This window comes from Protopterus annectens, chromosome 9.part0, assembly GCF_019279795.1.
Source record: "Protopterus annectens isolate FY-2018-M chromosome 9.part0, PAN1.0, whole genome shotgun sequence".
Taxonomy (NCBI): Eukaryota; Metazoa; Chordata; order Ceratodontiformes; family Protopteridae; genus Protopterus; species Protopterus annectens.
In genome coordinates this window covers 159,885,412-159,912,969 of record NC_056743.1, presented here as the reverse complement: position 1 = coordinate 159,912,969, position 27,558 = coordinate 159,885,412, and the positions used below count along the sequence as shown (strand labels likewise).

The window sequence follows — 27,558 nt, the reverse complement described above, 5'->3', positions numbered from 1 at the left end:
ATTGAAGTATTTGTTTGCATTGTGAACCTGGTAAATATTTTCTGTTTTGCTTGCATTACCCATTGCTTGTAGGTCTACCAGCAGAAGGCGACCAGAGAGCACACCGTCTGTAGTGGAATCTAATGAAGCAAGTCAGAAATTTTCAAATGCAAAAGCCATTTCCTCTGACATGTTCTTTGGGAAGGATTCTAATGTTGAAGTAAGTGATTTAAATGAAAGTGCATACTGTAGAAAAAACAGAACATTTTCATTGATTCACAGTATCTTTTATTGTCCAAATTATGCTTTTTTATACACTGCAACCTTTGAACAATGATTTTTACTTTCAGGAATAAAAGGTTACTACTTGTAAATTCGTTATGTGTACAAGTAGGTGTAGACATGTATTTGCAGTGAGATTCTGAGACCAACTACACTGTGCGCAAGTCCAGTGCAGAGAAATTCAGGGAAAAGGCCAGTGTCCATTTTAAGGACACCTCAGTTGTAGGAATGGACAAACAGTAATGTTGAACACCAGACAAGTAGGTGATCAGCAGTACATGTTAACAGTGTACACAGCCTGAATGAGAAAGCTAATGCAATTCAAAAGCCAGCTGTGCTGTGTACTACAGCCAAGAGAAACTGCATTACACTGCACTACAGAAGTGGCACTAGCTTAAGTGAGTCTGTTATGCAGCTACAAAGCCACAACTTCTGACTTAACCAAAATGCTGTTTAAAACAGGCATGCACATTAAATTACATCAAATGTTCAATAAGCACACTGCCTTACTGTCATATGGGTAGTAGTGCCGTGCTCACCTCCCTTGACAGCCTGTCAAAGCTCAGTTCCTCCCACTGCTTGTTTGTGATGGCGAAGAACCAATCACCCAGCAGGGACATGATGGCCCTTCATACTGTCATACAGGGCCATTTCAGTTTTCTTGTGCCACAGAGAAAAATCGCTTTGGGTATTCCTTCTCTCAAACTGGATGACAGTTGCAGAGCTCAGATATAAAGCTCCTTTTGGGTTTTATTTCCTCCTCCTGCCTTTTCTGTCAATGAGTGAGTACTGTCTTCTGCTGCTTTGATTTTTTTTTTCTGATTAGCTCACTCAAGTCTAAAACCCATTTTTGTGTACTTCAGTTCACACCCATACTGCCTTATGGGTTACAGACCCTTTTAGGCCTATCTTCTTTAACTAAGTAGCTTACCAGCTAGTAATGGACAATATTACAAAGGACAAGGAGTTATTAACAAAATGACAGTAGGATTTTTAGTCTAGGATACCTTCAGTGGGGAAATTCTTTGTTTACATGTTATTCATATTTTTAAATTTATGTTCCTGTTTTCATAACTGAAAGACCTATATGTTATTGGGATGTATGGTGTGGAACACCAGTGTGGGAGACTGGACAGTTCACTGTCCATGCTGTTTTATATCCCACTGTAGTAGAAGCATTGCTCATTGTTTGCTAGTAATTATAAAAATAAGCAATAAGCAATGTTTCCATATGTACTATGTGTCGAGGCACTCCTAAAAATGAAGAACATTGATATCTGTGCAGTAACCGAGCCCTTGTTCAAGACTCCAGAGAAGCACTGCTGCAATACCAGGCTACAACTCTTACCACACTTTTCGGCCACCAAACCAAGACCGAAACACTAAAGGTGGAGGAGTGTCCGTATTCGCACCTCCAGACTAGTTGCCCAAAACAATGCATCTGAAATTCTCCAGGTGCAACTAACACTAGGTAAGACTGCAATTCAAATTGTAGCTTGCTACAGAGATCCCCCACCATGCCCCAGGATTCTCACTACAGCTTTCTAAACATACTGGAAAATATTAAGATACAACCAAACGCCCTAATACTGGGTGATTTCAACTTACCCTGCCATTAACTGGGGAAACTACTCTGGTACCAACACCTTTTCCCAACGGTTCTTGGAATTCATAAATTCCAACGCCCTGGATCAACTAATTCATTGTCCTACCAGGGGCTCCAATATCCTAGACCTGGTCATTACCAACATGGGAGATAGATGCTCCACACCAGTGGTTACCCCCTCATTGGTCAGGTCTGACCATAAGCAAATCACCCTTGACATCCACATCCCACCCCCACCCCACCTCCCAGTGAGGAAACCTCTGTAAAAAAAACTTCTCCAAAGCCAACTTCATGCTACTTAAGTCAGAAGTGACAAACTTCATGGCACCCACGCAGGCGGGAGTTGAAAGTTTGACTGCTGAATCCTACACTAAGGCACTGCACGAGCACATCCACTCGTGCATGAATCATGCCATCCCAAATAGAACCAAGACGCTCTCCTCCATCAGTAGGAAGCCAATGTTCTGGTCCCCTGCCATAAACAAACTATACAGCAGAAGGAAGAAACTGTTGCAGAAAAGAGGAAAATCCCAGGATGCAAAAATCTCCCTTACCATCCTCAGTAAGAAGCCAAAATCCCTCATAAAATCCTCCAAAGCTAGTTACGAAAATAAAATTGCCAAAGATTCCAAAGACAACCACAAGGCAGATCTGCTCTCAGCTACAACAGAATGGCATTAAATATACTGATCCCAAGGATATTGCCAATTTCCTGGCAGATAGATTTAGTGCCAACTTCACCCCCCCCCCCTCACCCCCTAAAGGGCCCATCTCAATACCAAAAGATTGCCAAATTCCAGTAATCACGGCCACACAGGTAGAAACCACACTCTCCAAAGCTAAGAATATAGCATTCATGGGACCAGATGACATCTCTGGCTGTATATTACATAAACTACAAAATGAACTGGCACCTCACCTAAGTGTCTTGTTTAATCATAGCCTCACCTCAAGCTTCGTGCCCACTGAGTGGCGCACAGCTACAGTTATCTCCCTCCACAAGGGGGGAATCCACCTTGGATCCCGGGAACTACCGTCCCATCAGTCTGACGAGCCTGGTCTGCAAGGGCATGGGGAATGCATTATCATGGAACTTATAAACACAGACATTGGCAACCTTCAAACATTGGACCCCATCCAGTTTGGGTTCGTGAAGGGCCGCTCTTGTCTCCTGAACCTGATTGACTTCTTCGAATCAGTCTCCAGAACTGTGGACTAGGGTAAGGCAGTTCACACATCCTATCTGGACCTCGCCAAGGCCTTCGACACCATACCCCACTCCGGAATCATAGATAAACTTACTAAGCTGTGCATAAATCCCTACATCACTCGATGGGTTGCCAACTGGCTTACTGACAGAACCCAGACTCTAAAAGTAGCTGACTCCAAATCCAGCTCCAGACAAGTGGAGTACCTCAGGGTTCAGTCCTGGGATGGCTCCTGTTTGGCATCTACTTCTCTGAAGTACAGGCCAACATTAAAGGACTCTGGCTAACAAAGTTCACAGATGACTGCAAACTGGGAGCCGTTATTAAATCCCCAAATAATGTGGATATTCTACAAAAGGGCCTTACAGAAACAGATGCTTGGTGCCAGAGCCATGGGCTCAAGCTTGATGCCAAGAAATATATGTAGTTATCCCCTTTGGGAAAAAACATGTGCCCATGAATTACCACATAGGTGGCAGTATGCTAAACACCGAAAGTGTGATGAGAGACTTAGGGACACACAGGTGGACAATGGTCTCACCTTCGATAACCACATTGCCACAACAGTCAGGAAATCATTCTATGTGGCACACCTCATCACTAAGGGTTTTTCATCCAGAAAAAAGGAGGTCATTGTCCCACTGTACTCATCCCTCATTAGACCCATTATACAGTACAACTCCCCGTTTGGTATGTACCTCACAAGACATCTGCAACAGCTGGAAAGGCCGCAGAAATACCTCACTAAAAGAATCACAGGCCTAAAGCAGATGCCCTATGCTGACTGTCTAAAAAAACCTCCAGCTATACTCTGTGGCATATCATCTACTCAGAGGTGATCCCTGCTTAACATACAAGGCCATGTCAAACCCTGAGCTATTGGAAATGCTCCACATAAGGAAATCCCAATCCCTCAGAGCCACACACTCCAGGGATCTAAACCTTGTCATCACAATGAACAAAACATGCTGGAGGGATAGGTTCCTGACCCAGAGACTCCCAATACTCTGGAATAGACTGCCCATACATGTCAAGCAGAGCGCCTCCTTGGCCCTCTTCAAAAGGAACCTGGACAATTGGATGGGAGATAGGAAATTCACCCCAGGGGTCACGTCAGTTGCCCTGTTAGACAGGGGTCAAGGGAAGTAAATATTTTGGGAAGAAATGTCCAGGTAATTGTTTGGCTAGGCTTGTATAGGCCCTCGGGCCAATAGCCTAGTACCAACCTGTGAACCTATGAAGTACTTGAAAAACTAAGTGACTTACAAACTGTTGCATGACATTAACTGAAACCTTGGATGCTGTTGAAGAAAACGGTCTTTGATATTTGCACTGTTAAGTTGAACATCTTGAGCGATGGCCAGTATTTATTTTGCTAATTATAAAATTAAGCATATGTTGTCAAACGTAAGTATCTCAGAGATGCACAATTTCTCGTCATGTGAAAGCTTATGTCTGGTTAACAAAAATGTTCTAACAATATATGTCTAGGTTGTATAGCTTTCAAGATACTAATGTTTGTGAAAGTTTGGGTTAAATGCTTCAACAGATTAGCTTTCACTGACCTGTTGTTCTTGACACATGGAAGCAACAATTGACTACTGATTGGTAATGTGGATATTCTTTGTGTTTCACTGTTGCAGTCATCACATTTGGGTTATCCCTGCCAGGGTAGCCCACGGCCGGCTCGAATACCAGAGACTTAGTATTTTAGCGTTGGTTGCTGTCGCTTGAGGACTGACGTCAGGTTGTCAGTAGTATAAAGGAAGGGAGCAAACACCATTACATCAGTCTTTCTTGCCGAGGAGCCTGAAGCAGAAGCAGTTCTCATGAGTGCCGGTCAGCTGCTACCTGAGTTCCGTCTACCTAATTGAAGTCGAAGTCGTCTAAAGCTAAGTACCACGTTAGGGATCCTTTTTTCTTGCACTTACCGATGGTCAGAAAAAGTTAATAATTGTCTCACCTGTGGAAAGCAAATACCACACCGAGACTTTCACTCTTACTGCGTCACTTGTTTAGGCCCAGATTGTGATGTCCCTCATTGCCGCTTCTGTGCTTTGTTCAATGAACTATCCATCGTTGGGCCCTTCTTGTAGCCAGATAGTTTCGCTTACAGTCCTTGAATTCTGATATGGTTTTGGTAAGCCATCTGAAAGCAGATCTTCCGAAAAAATATAGACAGAGACAGACCGCACAGGTCCAAACCTACTGACGACGCTTCCCTTAAACTAGTCGTCAGCTCTGGTACTCAGTAAGGCACTTTCGCAGCCCCTGATGCCCGCTTCTCTTGATTCGCAGGCCACTACTGAGACCCTTTCGGAGTTCGGTATGCCACAAAACTCTTCTTCGACTAAGGATCCTGTAGTCGTTTCAACCTTGGATGGGTCTGGAGCCGCTGAGCAGGCACTGGCTTCTGAGGAAGGCCTTGGCGCTACTGAATCTCACCACAAATGGACATCTTCTTTCGTGACTACCATTCTTTCTAAAACTACTGAGTTTCTCAGGCCCAGGGTATGAACCACACCCAAGAAACAGACGACCCACTCTCAGGCGCCTGCTACCTTGCCTCAGTCTCAAATGCTTAAAATGACAGAAGATCTTATCATGCTGATAAGGGGATGCAAAGCAACCCCCTCCAAAAGGAAAAGAGATCTGTTCCCTGTAGTTTTGTCTGAACAAGACTTAAATGAATCTGATGCATCTGAATATGAAGACATACAACCCCTCTCCATTTATGAGGATTCTGACGCAGAGGATTTCATTGCTTCAGCCTCTCCCCCAGAGGATTTTTCCTTTGGGGAAACCATGCACACTTTAAGGGAGCATTTCCAATGGGAGAGTCAGGACTCTACCCTCAGTCTAAAAAGAGACTCAAGGAATTCCTAGATATTCCACATCACAGACCCTTGTCCACCCCCCCAGTCCTGGATGTTGTGGAGGATGTTTTCCTCTAATCCATCTGGACTCCTGACGCCTTTCCTTCTGCTCCCAGAAAATCTGACAGGTACTATAGAGTCCCTGACTCACTTAAATATCTTTTACAAAATCCTACAGTTGACCATGAGGTCATTTCTCAAGGGATTAAAACTACTTTTACTAAGAATCCCACCCTCTCAGACAGGGATTCCTAAGCATTGGACAGATAGGGTAAAAAAGTATACACTTCAGCTACTCTTGCTAGCACGGCACTTAATTGTCAGTTTCATATGCTGATATTTCTGCAACATACCTTGGAACTTCTTAAACAAAAAAATGGTTTCCTTTCCTGCTTGGGCAGAATCTAAAGATTTACAAGAGTTAATACATTCTGCAAGTCAAGTAACTAAACACATTGCACTGTGGTTTTGACGCCCTAGAAGCTTCTTGCAGGACAGCGGTCACTGGATCTGTCATTAGAAGCCATTCATGGCTTAAGGAGCAGCCCCTACCAGACCATGTCAAATCTAAATTGTTGTATGCCCCCTTGCACAAAGATACCGTATTTGGCACTAAGGCAGAAGAGGTTTTAAAAAAGATGGAAGAAAATGCAAAATGTATGCAAACAGTTAAGGAGTTCTTGCAGGTCCATCCCCCTAGGTTCAGTAGGCATTGTCCCTCCAAACACTGGTCCTTTCCTGCTCCCAGTAAACCGGCCAAGCCTAGGCAGATCCTCCCCAGACAGCAGCCCAAGGGAATGCAGAGATCTAAGCAGTGGACTACCTCCACTTCAAAACCAGGGAGTTTTAAGCCACCCCCTTATGTTAAGAACTCACAATGACTCACATACTCCCTCTGCCCACCTTCTCCTTTCACTCAAGCACCTGGGCCACCATTACCAAGGACCACTGGCTTCTGAACATTGTGTCTCAGGGATACAAAATTTCCTTCCAAACCCTTCCAACCCCAATAGGGTTCCCAGACCTATCACCAGTTCACTGGGCTGAGGCAAAAAAGCAAATCCTTTCCCTGCTCTCTATGAGGGCATTAAAGCACGTTCCTACAGAACGGATAGGCCAATGTTCTTACTTCAGACTTTTTCTGGTGCCCAGAAAAAGAGGGCACCATGCACCCATCCTCTATCTATCCATTCTAAAAACACCTTCCTGGTGATCCCAAAATTCAGAATGCTCACCCCCCAGCAGCTGCTACCCATGCTGTCCAAGGACACTTGGTTAGCTACCCTAGATGTCCTTCAAGGATGCATCTGCAGTCATAACATATGGGTTGTCCTGCCTCAGGCAGCCCTTCGGTCGGCCGGATTCCAAAGTCTGGGTCTGGCCTCGGCTGATGTCGCACTTTCCCCGACGTCACAGCTCCTCGGGTATAAAGGCATCAGCCGACGCCATTTTCCTCAGTCTTTCTTGCCGCGCGGTGTCCGAAGCAGAAGCTGTTCGCAAGTGCCGGTCGGTTAGATCCAGAGATTCCAGCTACCGAATACTTCGAAAAAAGCTAAGTATCCCGTTGGGGACTCTTTCTTGCCTCAGCCGATGTCAGACAAAGTAAATAATTGTTTAACTTGTGGGAAACAAATACCTCATAAGGATTTCCATTCTTACTGCCTTCCCTGCTTAGGCCCAGACCACGACGTATCAGCTTGTTTAGCCTGTGCCTCCTTCAACCGACGGACTCTTAGACGTCGGTCGGAGTTTGCAGAAGAATTTTTTGGATCCGCTTTTGCATATAAAATGCCGTCGGAGACTCCGACTACGCATTTGGCCAAAAAACGCAGGGAAAAGGACCGACACTCGCGGCCCGCGGTTTCGGCTGAAACCACGGCTAGGCCTACCGCGAGTGTCTCTGTTTCAGATGAAACCGAGCCCTCGGTTCTTCCTACGACAGAAACCTTACCTCTGACAACCGAGGCCAGAGCGGACCCAGCTGAGTCGGCTTCAGAAATCCCTACCGAAGCTAGCGCTCAAGATTTGTCCGACACCATTCCTTTGGACATATCTACACCTACACGTGGGGCAGCTAGGCCCCCAGCTTCTATGTCTATTAAGGCCTTCTCCAGGGCTAAAGCTGCCAAACTTTCAAAAGCTTTACCTGCCAAATCTACTTCTCAGAGGCCTTCCTCAAGTTCTCAGATTCTCAGTCTTGCTGAGGACCTGATTTCCTTGATTAGGGGTTCCCAATCTCACCCAGACAGGGCCTCCCAACCACCACCAGACAAAGGCCTAGGACTGAACCCTCTGAACCTGTCTCCTCTGACTACTCCACAGATGGATCTGATTTGTCAGACCATCAAGAAGGGGCCTATTCTCCTTACGAGGATTCAGATGCTGAAGACTCTATCCCTTCTGCCTCCCCTCCTGAAGAATTTTCCTTTGGGGAAACCTTGCACTCTATGAGGGAACACTTTCAATGGCAGGGTCAGGATTTTTCTGATTCTAGAAAAAGGCTAAGGACTTTTTTACATTTACCACAGCATAGGCCCTTAGCCATACCACCAGTGCTAACTGTAATTGATGATGTGTATAATGAGGTTAGTTCTGCACCTGATTCTCTTCCTCCGGCCCCTGCCAAACCTGACAGATATTACAGGGTCCCGGATTCTCACTTCCACCTGTATAAAGCCTATGCTGCAGATCCAGAAACTATCTCACAGGGCCCAAAAGGTGTTGCAGCTACCACTGCTAAAAATCCCCTTCCCTCTGACAGAGAGTCTAGAGCATTAGAGAGATGGGGTAAAAAAGTTTATACATCTGCTACTCTTTCTGCCAGGGCTTTAAACTGTCAATTCCATATGATACAGTACCAGGAATATTTGCTAGAGCAGCTGAATAAGATTTCTTCTCCTGAACCTTTAGACTGTAAATCCCTTCAGGAGTTGGTACACAACTCTCAGCAGGTCAGTAATCATTTCTTAAAATGTGGCTATGATGCACTGGAGGCTTCATTTAGATCAGCTATGACTGGGGCAGTAATTCGTAGGCATACCTTGCTAAAAGAACAATCCCTGCCAGACCATGTCAAGGCTAAGCTCCTAGATGCTCCAATGGAGAAACAAAGTTTATTTGGCTCCCCTGCACAGGAGATTCTAAAGAAGGTGGAAGAAAAAGCTAAATCAGTGCAAACAGTAAAGGAATTTTTACAGGTCCAACCTCCGAGGTTCAGCAGAAACTGGCCTGCCAAGAATTGGTCCTTTCCAGACACCTACAGAGCACAGAGAGGCAGGAATAGACGCCCTTGAGGCAGAGGTCAATCAAAAGGTGCCTACAGGGGCCGTCGGTCGCAACCTGCCAACCAGAGGAGTACTGCCACAGCTGCAACTACAACCACTAGCACAGGACAGACACAATGACTTGACTCTGATTCCGCCTACCAGGAAACAACTGGAAGCTCCCCTGGGCGGAAAGCTGGCTTTATTCTCAAAAAACTGGCATTGCATTACCAAGGACTCATGGACATTGCAAACAATAGACAAAGGATACAGGTTTCACTTCCACACTTTACCAAAAAGGAGCGGAATGCCAAACCTTCCACCAAATCAGAAGCCAGAGGCTTTCAGACAAATCAAAAATTTACTTCAGATGAAAGCGATAGAAAGGGTACCATCTATGGAACAAGGCCAAGGATTTTACTCCAGACTATTCCTTGTACCAAGAAAAGAAAACCAATGGAGGCCTATTCTCGACTTGTCCGCACTGAACACATATCTCATTGTACCAAAATTCAAAATGCTGACCCTACAGCAACTTCTTCCCATCCTGGGCAAGGAGTCTTGGCTGGTGACTCTAGATCTCAAGGAGGCATACCTGCATGTCCCTATCCGACCAGATTGCAGAAGATACCTCAGATTTCTTGCAGGATCAGAGCATTATCAATTCTCAGCATTGCTCTTTGGCTTATCTACTGCGCCCAGAGTATTCACGAAATGTCTGGCATCAGTAATTGCACATTGCAGACTTCAGGGAATTCAAATCTACCCATACCTGGACGACTGCCTAATACAAGTGGACAACAAGACAAAATTGCTAAAGGATTTGGCCTATGTCATACACCTGCTACAGGCCTTGGGATACACAGTCAACATCCAAAAGTCAAGACTAGTGCCATCCCAAAGGATAACCTTTTTGGGTGCGGATCTGGACACAATAACTCAGATGGCTTTTCTCACAGAAGAAAAACAAAAACAGCTTCCAGATTATTTCATGACTTTGACAAGACAAACTCAGCTTACTGCAAGGAAAGTCCTGCAGGCCCTGGGTTTCATGGCATCCTGCATAATCTTGATCCCACATGCCAGGCTGCATATGAGAAAATTGCAATGGTACCTAAGGAATGTATGGTCTCAACACAGTCACAGTCTAGAAACCATGATACCAATCATTCCATGCCTTCAAAAGGAATTCATGTGGTGGGCTCAGGCCTGCCAGTCCAACAGAGGGTTGCCTTTCACGAAACCAAAACCAAGGCAGACCATCACCACGGACGCCTCAGACCTAGGATGGGGAGCACACATGGAGGACAAATGTATACAAGGCCTATGGCCTCAAGGATAGTTAAACTTGCACATAAACCAAAAGGAGATGCTGGAAGTGAAGCATGCAATCGAGGCATTCAAACCATTCCTCCAGCAAGGACATCTGCTGATAAGGACGGACAACACCACAGTCATGTGGTACATAAACAAACAGGGAGGCACGCATTCCTACCCTCTATGCCGGATGGCAATGGATCTGTGGAACCTAGGCCTGAACCTCAATATCCAGCTGCAGGCCATATTTGTACCAGGAAAAGAGAATTCCCTAGCAGACAGCTTAAGCAGGATTACCTCGGATGCTCACGAATGGATGCTGCATCCAGACATTTTCAAACACATAACAAAGAAATGGGGATTGCCACAGATAGACCTGTTCGCCTCCCCTCTCAACCACCAACTGAAGAAATTCTGCTCAAGGACATACCACCCACAAGCCTGGAGGGTGGACTCTCTCTCTTTCAGCTGGAATGCCCTAATAGTGTATGCATTCCCACCTCTCCCATTGATGTACAAGGTTCTTCTAAAGATCAGGGAAGAACAGCCAAAGGGGATACTAATAGCTCTGGACTGGCCAAGACAACACTGGTATCCGCTACTGAAAAACATGTCTCAGGAGAACTCATGGCCTCTACCCCTATGGCCTCTTCTTCTAATGCAGAACAATTTCAAGACCCTGCATCCAAGCCTGAAAACTCTGCAACTAACTGCCTGGAAAATTGCTTGAAACCAAACCAAGCTGTCTTATCTCAGAGGGTCAAGGACATTATCCTGGAGTCTCGCAGACCCTCCACAAGGAAAGCATACTCAGCTAAATGGAAGAGATTCCTCATTTGGAGCGCATCAAATGGCACAGATGTTACAGTGGCAAACCTAGCACACATCCTAGAATACTTCGCAGAATTGTTCCACAATGGCCTGTCTTACTCTTCCATTAAGATTCATGCTTCAGCAGTTTCAGCAGAATACAATATGGATCCTCCTCTCTTCTCTCACCCTCTACTCAGACAATTTTTCAGAGGAATCAAAAATGTTAAACCTCCAAGGAGACCCCCCTCTACCTGTATGGGATCTCAACTTTGTGCTGGAAAAATTGACACTACCCCCTTTTGAACCAGCAGCATCAGCAGACTTACAGTTTTTATCTTGGAAAACTGCTTTCCTTCTGGCAATCACTTCAGCAAGAAGAGTATCCGAGCTACAGGCATTAATGGCAGTGCAGTCCTTCATTATTTTTCACCAGGATAGAGTGTCTCTGAGAACCAATCCAACTTTCATGCCAAAGGTGGTATCCAGGGTATCCTTGAACCAAGCCATTCATTTGCCTACGTTCTTCCCTAACCCGCAGAACAAAGGAGAGAAACTCTTGCACACCTTGGATATTCACAGACAGCTACGCTACTATCTGGACAGAACTAAAACTAGCAGAAAAACTGACCAACTTTTTGTAGCCTATGCAACGGCGGTGCAAGGAAGAGCAATTTCCAAGCAGACAATTTCAAAATGGATAGGAAATTGCATTCGCTTTTGCTACTCTTTTCATGGAAAGACAGCTCCTGAACATATCAGGCCTCATTCCACAAGGGCCACAGCCACCACTACAGCTTTCCTTCGAGGGGAGGCTACCAAGGACATTTTAGAAGCTGCTACTTGGAGCTCCGTGCATACATTTGGCAAGCGTTACAATCTACCTTTATACTCCAGATCCCGAGCAGGCTTTGCAACTGCAGTTTTACAGGGGATCTTAACTACACCATCCTTATCTTAGTACCACCTCCTCCCCCAATTTGGCTATGGTATTCTACCCATATGTTATGACTTGCAGATGCATCCTTGAAGGACATAGTACAGTTTTGTACCTACCATAAATGTAGATGTCCGATAGGTATGCATCTGCAGTCAGGATTACCCACCCTCCTTCCCCTCTGTGGTATTCCTAGGGTGCTTACCCCTCTTTCAGCTAGCTGGGGGATCTGTTATGGTGTATTTGTTTGTTTGTATATATGTATATATATATATATATATATATATATATATATATATATATATATATATATTTTTTTTTTTGCTACTGTTTGGAACATTCAACATTTATCCAAATTTAGCCTTCCTAGAGGGCACCTGGCATCTGGGGCAAGAAACACTGAGGAAAATGGCGTCGGCTGATGCCTTTATACCCCAGGAGCTGTGACGTCGGGGAAAGTGCGACATCAGCCGAGGCCAGACCCAGACTTTGGAATCCGGCCGACCGAAGGGCTGCCTGAGGCAGGACAACCCATATGTTATGACTGCAGATGCATACCTATCGGACATCTACATTTATGGTAGGTACAAAACTGTACTATCTCGGAGGCTTACCTCCACATTCCTATTAGGGAATCATGCAGGAAATACCTCCGCTTGAGGGCAGAATCTCAACACTTTCAGTTCACTGCTCTTCCCTTTGACTTCTCTACTGCTCCCAGAGTTTTCACAAAATGTTTGGCTCCGGCCATTGCCTTTTTCAGACAAAGAAATACTCAGATTTACCCATGCTTAGATGACTGCCTTATTCAGGCTGACAGCCAGGAATAGCTGCTCAAGCACCTGGCCTATGTAAAGACCCTGATAACCTCCCTAGGATACACTATCAACGAAAATAAATCGAAACAGGTGCCCACCCAAAGGATAATCTTCCTGGGATCAAGTCTGGACACAGCATCCCAGATGGCATACTTTACTCCAAAGAAACACATTTTCCTGACAGCCTACTTCTCTCAACTAGCCACCAGGCACCAGCTAACTGCAAGGAAGATCATGCAAGCTCTGGGGGTTCATGGCATCTTGCATACTACTCATTCCATATGCCTGACTGCATATGAGGAAACTTCAGTGGTACCTAAAGAGCCTTTGGTGCCAACACTCTCAAGACCTGGAAACTCTTCTACCTATAATTCCTTGCCTCAGAAAAGATTTACTTTGATGGGTAACAGCATGCTCCTACAACAAGGGAATGCCTTTCTCCCCACCCCCACTGCCCAGACCCTCACCACAGTCTCATTAGACTACGCTTGGTTTGCACACCTGGACGGCAGGTGCATACAGGGCCAATGGAGCCCACAGCAAATCCCTCTGCACATCAATCAAAAAGAGATGATGGCTGTGTGGCATACCTTGATAGCTTTCAAGCCCCTTCTCTATCCAGGGGCTCTCCTGATCAAAACAGACAACACCACTGTGATGTGGTACATCAACAAGGAGGAAGGGACTCACTCCTACCCTTTATGCAAGCTGGCCATGACCCTTCGGTGCACAGCCTCTGCCATGCAACTACACCTGTTAGCACAATTCCTACCAGGCTCTCTCAACTCTCTGGCAGACCAATTAAGCAGAAATCTTCTAGACCCACACGAGTGACAACTCAACAGAAGTGCCTTAACCCTAATAACTCAGAAATGGAGAACCCCGAAGGTAGACTTCTTTGCCTCCCACACCAACCATCAAATTCTGCATCAAGGAGCATCACTGCATGGCTTGGAAAGTGGATGCCTTGTCCTTCCCCTGGGTCAATCTATCGGTCTGTGCCTTTCCTCCCCTGCTTACCCCTATGGCATCTTCCTCAGATTCCAAACCTCCTGACCCAGAGGGAAGGGCAATTCATGCATCCCCAATTGCAGACACTCAATTGGGCAGCTTGACTTATTCCCTAACCCATCTGCCAGTCTCAGTAAACAAGTTCTGGATGTTATCCGTAACGCCAGATGCCCTAGCAACAGAAAGTCTTATGCTGATAAATGGAAAAGGTTCTGCACCTGGATCCAGGCTAAGGGAGCAATATGGCACAGCCCTCCATCCCTCTCATCCTAGATTACTTAGTTGACCTACTACACAGTGGCCTCTCTTTCTCCTCTAAAAAAAATTCATGCCTCTGCTATTTCTGCACATTTTCCCACTGAGCAGCCCCTTTTCTCACACCCTCTGATCAAACAGTTCCTAAGAGGGGCTAGCAACTTGAGGCCACCCAGAAGGGCCCCATCACCAGCTTGGGACCTTAACTTCGTATTGGAAAAGCTCACCCTGCCCCCTGTTCAAACCAGCTTCTTCTGCAGAGCTAAAATTTCTCTCCTGGAAAACAGCATTCCTTTTGGCAATCACGTCAGCCAGAAGAGTCTCTGAGCTGCAAGCATTCATGGTTGTGGAACCCTTCATCTTCCATGCAGACAGGGTATCCCTCAGCTAACCAATCTTTCATGCCCAGGGTGGTGTCCATTGTGGCTCTCAACCAAACCATTCATTTGCCCACCTTTTTTCCTGACCCACAAAACAACACTCTAGATGTGCACAGACAGCTCAGATTCTATCTAGACAGGACTAAATCCTTCAGAAAGTCTGATCAATTGCTGGTTAGCTTTGCCACAGGGGCAGAAGGCAAAGCCATCTCCAAACAAACCATTTCCAAATGGGGGTAGCACACTGCATCCATTTCTGCTACAAACAGCATGGAAAACCTCCTCCCAAGGGGGTCAGGACAGACTCCACCAGAACAGCCTCCACCTCTGCAGCTTTCCTCAGAAGAGTCCCCACCAAGGACATCCTGGAGGCTGCCACCTGGACTTCTGTTCACACTTCTACCAAGCATTACCACCTGCCTGTCCTCCAGATCCAGGGCAGGGTTTGCCTATGCAGTCTTGCAGGGCATCCTAGCCAGCCCCTAGTTTCATTGACTGCCTCCACCCTTTTCCTCAGCTTTGGGAAGCAACCCAAATGTGATGACTGCAACAGTAAAGTAAAACACGAAGAAGATAGTACAGTTGTGTACACTTAATATAAATGTAGATGTTTGAGTGTATTCACTGTTGCAGTCCTGGTTTCCCTCCCGCCATCCCCGTTCTTCTCGTTCTCCTTTTATCACCTTTCTAACTTATTCTCCTTGCGTTACAAGGGACATATTGGTATTTATTTTCCACTGGTGGGGTTTCTTCCACCAGAACCTGGCCTCCTACTTGGGGGCTCCTGGCAGGTTAGGCCAAGAGAAACTGATGTAATGGAGTCGGCCGCCTTACTTTATACTACTGACAACCTGACGTCTGTCCTCAAGCGACAGCAGCCGACACTGAAATACTAAATCTCTGGTATTCGGGCTGACCAAGGGCTACCCTGGCAGGGATAACCCAAATGTGATGACTGCAACAGTGAATACATTTAAACATCTACATTTATGGTAAGTGTACACAACTGTATTTTCTGGTTTGTCTTGACAGAAGTCTGTGAGCAGGTGAACCGAGATGTTTATCACCAGGAACGTTTCTGAGATTCAAGAGATTCAGGAAAACATCACTATTATCTCATTTTGACTTATCTAGTAATTGTATGTTCTGCCAAACCATTTGAATGTGGGTACTCAGGGTTACTCATGACATGAGTAAAGTCCCATTCTTCAGCAAATCTTTTGAACTGTTTGCTTGTAAACTGTGTGCCATTGTCAGAAGTAACTTTATGCGTACTACCATGCACTGCAAAATGACTCTTCATCTTAGTAATAACAGTACTGGATGCTAGATTGAGAAGTAGGTCAGTCTCGAACCAGTTGGAGTAAGAGTCTTTTTCTTCTGCTGCTTCTTTGCTTTTTCTGGTTAGGGGTCGCCACAGCAGATCACCTGTTCGCACATGATTGACAGTGAAGTTTTACAGTGTCAAGTTGCCAGTTCGGCACCCAACCTTCCACAGTAGGCGCACACACGCACACAGTGACGCCTAGGGCCAATTTAGAGTGTCCAATCCACCCACAGCATATCTTTGTAATGTGGGAGGAAACCAAAGAGTCTACTCCACCAAATAATGTTGACCATTCTACTCGAAAATATCCACAGCCACTGATGACCAAGGTAGTTCAGGAATCTGGTTTAGCTGAAGTGGCTCCTTCTGATGTGGCTTAGTACTACTGCACACTGAACAAGATGAAAGAGCTTTGTTAATGCCTTGTGACACAGATGGTCAAAATACTTGTCCTCTTGTCTTTCCTTTGGTAGAGTCGGTTCCTGGTTAACCACGATGCAAGATAGTAATGTACTCTTGTTGCATGGTCTTTGAAACAGTTACTTTTGAATCTTTCATAATGATATCTTTGTCAGACAAAAATCTCACTTCTGTTTGGAAAATAAGGTTGCACTTCTTGAGGTAAACTAGATTGATTTGATGGCCATCCTTGGTTGATAAAGTGGTTGTGCCTTTGTAAAACTGGATCTGTGGCTGTGTGATCTCTCAAGTCAAGATGGGCAGAAGAAAAATTTCTCACTTAGGTTCTCATTCTTGTGCTGTTCTGTGATGTTTCTGGGTGAGCTGTATAATGCGTCAGCAAGATAAAGAAGTTTGCCTTTCTTGTAGACAAGATTGAAGTTGTACTTTTGCAATCTCAGCATCATACGTTGCAATCTGGCTGGAGCTGAATGCATAGGCTTCCTAAAGATAGTGACTAGAGGTTGGTCTGTTTCAATCTGGTTAGGTCTACCGTAAACAGTCTTGGAACTTCGAACATGCAAACACAGTTGCCAAAAGCTCTTTCTCAGTTGTCAGTCTGGGCATACTCCATTTCAATTTGGGTAAGAGTTCTTGATGCATAGCAACAGGATGATCCTCTTGTAGGATGACTGCACCAACACCAAATTTCGAAGCATCACATGAAAGTGTAACTGGCTTGTGAACATCATAGTGTCTGAGAGATGGTGGACTAGCAATTCTCTGTTTCAGGATATTGAATGCTCTCTGGTGTTGCTCTAACCAAGACCACGATGCACCTTTAAATGTCAGCTCTCTGAGTGAAGCTATGCCAAGAAAATTTTGCAGGGCTTGAGCATCTTCTGGAGCTGGTATCTCAAGAATGGCTGTTTACTTACAAGGGCCTGGTCGTAAGCCTGAACTGGTAAATAAATGACCAATATAAGTAACCTCTTGTAGCCTGAATTTGCATTTCTGTGGATTGAGCTTAAGATTCACTTGACATGCTCTTTCTAGATCTTTTCTGAGGTTTATGTCATGTTCTGCTTCAGCATGACCTCCCTCTAGTATGTTGTCAACTATAGTAGCACAGGGGTACCCAGAAAAAGGTTGCTGCATTGCACTTTGAAATGCTTCACTAGCAGAATTTATCCCAAATGGCATTCTCAAAAGTCTGTATTTGCCAAACGGAGTACTGAACGTAGTGAGCAATGATTTCTTGGAGAACTGAATTTGCCAAAATGAACTCTCTGCATCTAAGACAGGAAAAACTGTGGCATTTGACATCAAGGCTGGGCTGTGCTATTGGATGATGAGGTCTTTTTAGCTCTTTGTTCAAATCTTATGCATCAATACATATTCTGATGTCATCTGAGCTTTTCTTACAATGGAAGATACCCATTCAGTTGGACTTGCAACTAGACAAAAATCACACCTTGTCACATCATTTTAACTAACTCAGCTTTGACTCTGTATTGCATGGCTATTGGAACTTTTTGAGTTGACCTGATAACTGGACTGACTTCTGGGTCTTACTTCATGGAGTACACAGTTGGAAGCTGCCTTAATTTGTCTTTGAAAAGATCAGCGTAGGTAGAAAAAATGTACTGGGCAAAATTATAGTTGCTTTTTAAGTTAACTTGGTGGACTTCCTTGTTAAATGAAAGCAGTCCCATTTTCAGACAGTCTCTGAGCCCTAATACTGACTGGACATGCCTCTTGACCACATAACAAGTCAGCATCTCCCAGCAGACTAACATGAAAGCACTACTAAGCCTTCGGTATGAATTTCTTCACATCCATCATAAACAAACTTCACACTCCTTGCCAAATTAAGTCTTTCACCTTGGCTCACACACTAGCAAATGTTTCTGCTGACATAACATTGCATTTGGAACCTGTGTCAACTTTGAGCTCTACCGGTTTACCATTTGTCCAAACAGTGCAAAATACATCATTGTTTGCCCTTAAATCTACTGCATTGACTGTTTCATGAAGCACTGACACACCATCAACATAAAGAGTAGGGTTACAGTTCTCTAATCAACTTGTTTCTTAAAATGTTCCATTTTAATGAAAGGATATGGTCCTTTTGATTTACAAAATCCTTTAAAATTGCATTTATTGCATTTGTGGCATTGTTGACCAAAAGCTAAACATTTTCCCCTTTTAGATTCTTTACTTCTGCCACCGTTAGACAGTTGGCAATGAAACTACATTGGGCCCCATGCTTTGTTTGCTGACTCACTCTGCTACTTCACTGAGACTGTGCGAACTCTGGAATTTGCTAGAAAGCTCTGGGGTTTAACAGTGGGTGCTGCAGGCTGCCATGTCCTTGGACCGGTTTCTTTTAAATGCATACTATCAACATTCACTTTGTCACTGCCTTCAAGAGCTATTCTCATTTGTAAGCATATTTGTGTGCTTTTCTGTGAGCTTGTATATATGACAATTCTCAATGGCCTTATTCAAAGTTAAATCACCGTCATGAAGCAAAATCTTTCTCACATCATCTTTTTATACCACACACGTCTGTCCCGTCTCAACTCATCCCTTAACCCACCATATTTGCACGTTTTAGCTTTGTTTATCAAGCCAGTTATATATGCTTCAAAAGTTTCACCAGGCTTTTGATCCCTTTTATAAAATAAGTGCCTTTCCATCGTAACGTTTGTCTGGGGGTTGCACATTGCTCTAAATTTACATTTTAAGCACTCTGGGTCCTCCCTTGACTCAGCCAGTACAACAGTGACTGTTTCTCCCTCTCCTGTGTAGATAGATGCATACATAAATGAACGTTCCCTTTCTATGGCTTCTGACCCAGCTAAATTAAGCAGAATAATTGCCTTTGTACGGTCATCTTTATCAGAAAATGCAGCCTGTATGAAAATGTACTCTTGCTCAAATGCTCTCCAGTTCTCAGGAATATTACTGTCAAGCATAAGTGCACTGGGTTTTCAAAATCCATCTGCAATGCCAAAGTATGTACAAACACACTGAAAATATGGCCCTTGTAATTATGGACAAACGCTTGTAGTAACATTCAAATGCATAATAAACTCTTTGAAGTACTGTACTTTGCGAAATATACTCTGCAATGGCTATATTCTGTAAAATTGTACTGTAACGCTGCACAAACATGCAAACACTTTATACACGTCTGATAACTCTAATATCTTTGATTAATACAAAAAATACGGATTTGCTAGGCGTGTATTCAAAAGTGCAGACATTTCCTCTTATTTTGTTCATTTTATGCAATTCAGACTTTTTCAAACATTTTTCATAGTAATTTGAATATCTTTATCAATATCAGACATATCAGTTTATGCAAATATAATTTAGAACATTCTGTATGCTTCGTTTCATATTTTGTGAATAAAAAATAGTGCTGAGCAAGTTTAATACCTGAAATTCGTTTCTGATGTGTTTTGCGAAGTATGCTCGTTATAGAGATGATTCACTCCTTTATATTCCTCCAGTTCCAACTGGGTGCCCCTTGAACTCACTCAAACTGAAGAATTTGGATTCCATCCTGGCCTCAAGTCATATTAGACATGCCACTTCTGACTCCATGTCCTTTTAGACATGCCACTTCTGACACCATGTTGCCTGTCCCTCTCTAACGTAGATGACAAGCAGGTGGGGTGTTTCATTTAGATGCTTTAATACATAGAATTACATCAGGATGGATAGCAGCAGCATAAAATATAAACCAACTGATTAACAGACCTTGTATACATACATGCTTACATCTCAATGGCTTACTACAAAATGGCAGTCAGAATTGCATGTGCTCAGTATTTATACATTTGTGCAAGCCCTTGGATAGCTTCTTAAAGGTGTATACACACACATTGATCTACATGCAGTTTTACTATATTACAATATTTATTGAAGACTGAATGCACTAGTTTATCCCTGTAAAGGCTGCTTCTTACTGATAACATTGCTATTTGTACAGTTTTAGTAGCTTTTATTTACAAAATAATTACAATTTGTTATGCTTTTTGAGTTTATTTTTCAGAAAATGCTCTGGAATTTAAGATGTGTGTAGGCTACTTAGAGGTGTGACATTCCACATTGTGTTAATGAGTTAGAAATGTATATGATTCTGTTTTTCCATTGAGCAACACAGCAAAGCGTATTGACTAAAAGCATCATTTGGAAGTTTGACAGGAAAACACTGATATTGCATTCTTTTCTTTGGGGTTATGATTATTTGAGGTAATTGAGTAGAATTGCAGCATTTTAAACTATTTTGTTTAAATTGAGATTTTGGCACCATTTTACATGTTAAACATTTCTGCCAGTAATTTTCAGCAGTTTATGATTTATTTCTTGTTTAATACTGTTTTTAGGCTGTATCCATTCATTTGGGCTGAAATTAGTCCTTTTAAACAAAATTAGGGGATTATTGTACATGTATTTTGCACTTGGCACTGTTATTAAAACTGTCATTTTATTCAATGCAGTCTTTAGAATAGTAATCCCTGCAATAATAGGCTTCAGTTTGCTTTTGAGACCATTTTGTATGTTAAACATTTTGGTAATAATTTTTTATTGCTTTATGTTATATTTCTTGTCTAGTACTGTTTAAGGCTGCATCCTTTCATTTGGACTGAAACTAACCTTTTTCACAAAATCAGGGGGCGTTTGTGCATGTATTTTTTGCTTTGAATTGTTACTGAAAATCATTTTCTCAGTGCAGTGTTCAGAAGAGTGTCCCTACAGAAATATTCTTTAAATTGTAGGAACTTTTATTGGGTACGTTAGTATTTGTATTCACTCTGACAACTTACCTGCCATTTTTTTATCAGGCTAAAATTTATGTAAAGGTTTTTCCGATAGCATTTTTAGTATGCTTCTTATGGATTGCACTGTTTAATTTACTCTCTGTGCTGCTTGTGAAAACTATTTGACGACTTACCTTCGCTGAAACGAGTCAGTCAGAAGCTTACCACATCTGAAGCATCCTGTGTCACACCATGGATACTTATGCTCCTGCTGGTCCAACTTTTGCTGTTCCTAGAAAGAAAAAAATAACTTGCCATAGAGCCCTTGCCAACTCCATGGGCTCAGTCAGTGCCTCAACCGATGGTGGGTGACTCTGCAGTTGCCAGTAGATGTGCCTTAGAACCACTTAATCTTCCTCATTCCTGAGGCAGACATGTCAGCAGACTGATATAGACAGGATGATGACATCTGCATATAAGCCCAGTTTTTTGATGCAGAGGAAAATTGGTCTTGACAACTGCCTTTGTAGGAAATATCCTTTTGTCTGACTGTAGCCAGAATGAGTAAGGTGATTTTATGGAACAAATGGATGTTCCCCATGAATTGATGAGATGTTGTAATATGTTACAAGTAGGTGTACCTCATTCTACTCCCTTTCCTCCATTAGTGCCAGACTTGGAGGATTCATTTAATGATGCCTGTAGCAACCCTGATTCTCATCCTTTAGTTCCCAAAAAAGTGGATAGACTTTATAAAGTATCTTAAACTAACAAACATCATATCTGACCCTGCTGTAATAGCCTCATCTTCGTCAGCTGGGAACAGGCTGTTAGTGTTCCCTAATCCTTTCCATGTGGACAAGTAAGGGAAGATATTGGACAGATTTGGTAAGAAAATATTTTCTTCTTCCTCTTTGGCTTCTAGAATTCTTAACTATCAGACTAATGTGTGGAATTTTGTGCTTTTTCTGTACAGACAGTTTGAATTTGCTGCCACACTTTCTCCTGAGCCTGTCAGAATTTTGTTTAACATTTTACAAGTATCTAAACATGCCTTAAGGAATGTGTATGTTTGTGCAAATACTGTCTCTAATTCCACTGCCACAGTTTTGATGATATATGCCACAGGGCATAATCAAAAGTTTTCCGATGAGTTAACGTTGGAATTTTAAATTCAGCTTTAGATAAGTAGATTTTATTTGGCTTATCTACTACTCTGGTCTTCAAACAAGTTGATGAGAGAGGGAAATTAATTCAGGGAGTTTCCAAAAATGTTCAACTTTGCTTTACAAATCTCTGGAATCTTCCTTCATGTCTAAGAAACTACACAAACAATTTTTGCCTTCTCAAGCCAAATGGAAACAGACAAAGATATCAATAAGGGAACAATAAGAAACCAGGATCTTTTTCTATAAAGGGACAGTCTACAACTTCAGAATGACTTATACCGGCTTTCTTTTACCCACCCTCTCCCCATCTCACAAAATCTGACCCAGCACCTGGATCTGCAGATTCCCCTTTTGGCAACTGATTGTTGCATCCTCCTGGGTGTCAAAGGTTGTTCAGAAGGGATACAGTTGGCACTGGGTATAAATAACTTCCTTTCAAGGGAGTTCCTCCCCACTATCTGAAGCAAACAGAATTTTTTCCGGTGGTTCTTCATCATGAACTCACTGTGGGAGTCCTAGAAACAGTGCAGTTAAATCGAAGGGGCAAAGGCCTTCTATTCCAGAATGTTTCCGGTAGCAAAAAAGTATTGGAGACCAATTCTAGATCTTTTTTTTGGAAATCTGTATGTGGAAGTTCCAAAAGTCAAGTTGTTGACTCTTCAGAATGTTACCTCTCATTCTCAGCTTTATCGTAACTTTAGGTCTGAAAGATGCATACCAGCGCATTCCAGTAGCCGAAGGCTTCCGGAAAAATTTCAGACATGTTATGCTAACAAAATCAAGACCATTAGACAAACAGGCCAGTTATTGAGGTTTTTCGTGCCAAACAAATAGGGCATAGTAGTATCTAAGCAGTATTCTCTGAATGCTTCATCACTGCATCAGTGTCTGCTTTGACAAGTATGGCAAGACCCTGACTGGCGTGGTCAACGCACATTTGATCAGTTCATATGTTGCTATTCTAGCTTTCTTCAAATATTTATCCAGATTAATTGTGAAATTGCCAACTGGCAGGCAGAATGCACAGATTAAAAACAGGGCAGGGCCTACTGTGTGACAGTACTTTTGGCACATGCTGTAACCTTCAACCCGTGTCAGGTAACAGGAACCACCACACTGATTGATGTTCCCCATTCGTATTATGAATGTTTTGCTGCAGTGATCCATATAGTGATCCCTGTATAGTTGAGTTCATTCACCATAGTAGTATGTTTGATTAGAAAGATTACTGCTTCATTAGGGTCTCCCATCTTTTTTTTCCCCCTAATCCTGGTACTGTTATTAAATAATTTAGCACTTTCTTACTTGCTATCTGTAGATAGCAAGATTGGTAGACTGTGGTTCTTTGGGAGTGGTGGGATTTATTATATTAACAGCATAGAATTATCTTTTAGTGCTGATGTGAGCTAGAGTTAGAGGCCCTTGTATTCCTTGAAGGGTTTTGATAAGAGGCACTTCAGATCTTTTTTAGATATTTTATTTTCTTCAAAAAAAGGGTGAACTGTTTAATTTTTCCTTTATTACTGGATGTCTTGGAAGCCGTCACCATATGAGCTATAATTTTTCACAACTTTAGCACCTGAAGCATCTCAATGTTGTATAGATCTCGTCAGATAACTATCAGCCTTTGACTAATCCCTTTTATGTGGTTTTAAAGCACTGCAGCAGTGATTCTCCTATTTGATCATCTCTGGTTATTAGGAGTTCCCTTACACAGTTGTAGCTTCCTACTCTCTGCTGGATTTTTCAGAAGTAGGCATGTTGCTGGTCATGTTGTTCACTTCACATAAGAATGCATTTCTCTGCTCAGGGTTTGCTCCCCCCACCAGGGCAAGATGAGCGGGCAGAGGTTGCAATCGTATTAAATTGCAGGGAAAACTCACATATGTGCCCTTCCTCTACCTTTCCCTCTGATTTCGAAATTTCACCTAGTGAAATTCACATCAGAATGATCAAAATGTAACCTCCTCATCCTTTGCTTGGCCCACTTGGGCCTGGTTCCCAACCTTTCAGTCCTTTGCATCCACGGAGACCTTTCCTTTGGGGGGGAGGGTCCAATATTCTGCATAGATAATGTTTTCTGGTGGTGGCTATCCAGGCAGTGGGATAGTTCATTAGAGATTTCAGAGCTTCTTGATGGTGTGAGGAAGCCTTTCACCTATGTCTTCCTAAGAAGTGAAATGGAAGAAGTTTTTTGTTATGGCTGTGAGATTCTTTATGGTCCTCAGTCATTTTCAGGAATTGTCTCACATTTCAAGCACAAGTGTAAATAAGCTTTGTGTACTGCATCACCGGCTGCAGGTTTAGCAGTCAGTCATGTTTTAGCCCTTTTGGCCTACCACAGTTTGGTAGCATTCAGCTGTTGTGTTGTTCAACAGTTGTTTCAAGGGAGAAGAGATGCAGGAATGAAGGGCCTGTTTCCTCTTTGGGACCAGAATTACTTCATTTGCTTGCTGTTCGAGCTGGTTGGTTCTGATGACTTAAAGTTAGTGTCCAGAGATATCTTTCTGGTAAACATCTTCACTCACAGCATTTCATTGTTTCAGGCTGTTGCTTATCTAATGCCATAGGTAGTTTTCATGAGGACCATATTAGAGTGAGGACAGTTATCTTCCTTTCCAGAGTTGTATCTTAACTCTGTCTTGACCACTGCACTCTGTCCCCATTTTTCTCATAGACTCAGAACAGGTTAAGTATATTCTTCACAATCTGGATTTGTAGCAGGTGAGTATTACTGTAGGGCTCACAAACATCAGATGAAATCCTTCATCCCCAAAACCTAGTAGTACCTGATTAATACTATCAGAAAGCATCTCACTGTCTGAATGGTTGCTTTTAGTGTTTTAATGTTTGTTTGGGATTATGTCCTTAACAGCCACATGATTTCAGCACAGATATCTGAGAAAACATGTTCTGTGCAGTTCACATTTCACACCAGGAATGACACATCTTTAAAGAAAGAGGTGGCTAAACTTGGCTCACAGATGTTTTATAGTTCAGACTCGGATGCGTTAACATGTTGAACACACTAACCACAGAACAATTAAGGAAAAAAAACAACTGTGTCTGAGCTGTAGTTCATATTGTGTGGAACAGAAGTATTTGGTCACGAATGTCATGGGGAAGGTGGAAAGATGTGGTTTAGGGGACATGTTGAAGGCTTTCAGTGTAGGAAATGCGTGTAGCACCAGGATAAGAGTCTTTGCAGGTAGTGTCTGAAATGAGGAAAAAAGTCCAGCAACCCCAGGGGGATAGAGTGCAGGAGACTTGTAAGTTCTTAGGTCATGCTTGGTGGAATAGGTTTACATGTAGTTACTAGGCAAGCTGTCTTGGAGACCATTGAGGAGCTTAGCTGTAGTTCCCAATTTCGCCAGAGTACTATCTGGTTGAGGTGACTTGCTCAAAGTCATATAGTAGGCAAATGAAGGATGAGTGAATCAAACCCCTGCACTACAGGAAGTACTTTGTTAGTAGCTCATAACCTTAATCCTGTGTGCTAACACTTGAACTCTTAATGATGGTACATAACTGAATCAGTAAGCCAGTGCAAACTCTCCAGAACTGGCATAATATGCTGGTAGTAAGGAGTGGCATTAAGTGGTCAGGCTGCAGAATGCTGAAGCAGCTGCTGACATTAAGATCCTGAGTTAGGAAGCTTCAGATAAAAGTAGCATGAACTTACCACTAAGAGGTCCTTGAGTGGAAGTGTTTGGTTTGGGTAATGTTCCTCACTTGAAGTCCTGAAAACATCTCACACCTGGTATCCAGGTGCTTCTCTTATCAAGGATAAGTATGATGTCTCACACCTTACTGAAGAAAGATGAGTCTGTCTCTTCCATATGTAATACAGGAGTTCAACTCTTAAGAAAGTTCCTCAAGGTGCCATATAGTGCCATAGTCACAGTTTTAGATGTGTTAATATTCAGACAATTAGCATACATCCAAGACTGTGCTGACTTCACATCTGCTGGCGTGTTAATTATAAATATTTGCTTCCTTGAGGAAATGAGCACAGAAGGTTGTCTCATGTAAACCTTTCCTGCAAATGAGTTTACCCATGGGAAGCAAATAATAGGAAAACAGCAATGGACCCTTGTGGTACTCCAAAGAAAAGGTAAAAAGGATATAATTAACCCCAAGCTTTTATCTTTGGTTCACGTTCTACCTCTTAGTATGGATAATCAAGGAATGATACCAGTGATTCTTCATAAAAGTTTCACCAGAAGGATACCTTGATCAACCATGTCAGGTGCTGAACAAAGATAAAGGCAGGACAATTACATAATATTTTTTTGTTTGAAAAGCAGACTAAAATGGGTCATGGATTATGTATAGGTTCATAGGTAAGTACTAGGCTAGCTGCCTTTGGGGGCCATTTTAAGCCTAGCCAGTTTCCCTTTTTGTGTTCGAAGTAACGTATCCCCATTTAGTTACTTGGATGCTGCCTCTGTCAGGTAGTAGTACAGGTCGCAGTCCTGAGGTAAAATTTCTGTTTCCCAGCCATAGATCTAAGTTGCATTTGAATATGGACAGGAATGAACTTTTGTTTTATGTGGATGAGAAGTCTGTTCCATTGCACTGGTATCCTCTGCGAGATGCATTTGACCCTCCAAACTTTCTGTTGATGATGTAGAAGACATCTTGATCCATAGACATATTGCTGATGTGCAGTAAATCCATCATTAATGGGTTAGAGGATGCCTTGTATACTAGACACAGGTCACATCTTCACCATATGTAGGATACCAAGTGTAGTGACAGGGCTTGGAGTCAGTCCATGTGTAGGAAGGACATGTTTAGGCCTTGTATCCTTTTAGTAAGATACCTCTGTGGGCATTCCAGTTTTTGCATGTGTCTAGACAGATGTATGCCAGAGGGAGCATTATAGTAAGTGATTGGCCTAATGAGAGATGAGTAAAGGGAAGACAGTGGCATCCCTAGATCTTAAGCTGTGCATTATAGAAGGACTTTCGTACAACAATGGGCACATGCTGGTAAAAAGTTTGGACACAGTCTATATAAGTTTCCAAATCCTGTACAACTGAGTCAACCTTTAGAGGAAAATTGTCAATGTAGTTCCCTGGGGTAGAGGACTTTCCAAAGGATACTCGGTTCATGATTTTGGCATCAGTTATTTGAGACACAC

General features: G+C 43.0%; 1 protein-coding gene across 4 annotated transcripts in view; it reads left to right on the top strand.

Moving 5' to 3' along the window:
• ARFGAP2 (ADP ribosylation factor GTPase activating protein 2) overlaps nt 1-27,558 on the top strand; it is a 722,347-nt gene that overhangs the window by 542,044 nt on the left and 152,745 nt on the right. For all 4 annotated transcript variants that reach the window (XM_044082689.1, XM_044082691.1, XM_044082688.1 and 1 more), the window contains one exon: nt 73-199. In XM_044082689.1, the coding sequence (XP_043938624.1) occupies nt 73-199 (127 nt within the window). The remainder of the gene's footprint in view (nt 1-72; nt 200-27,558) is intronic.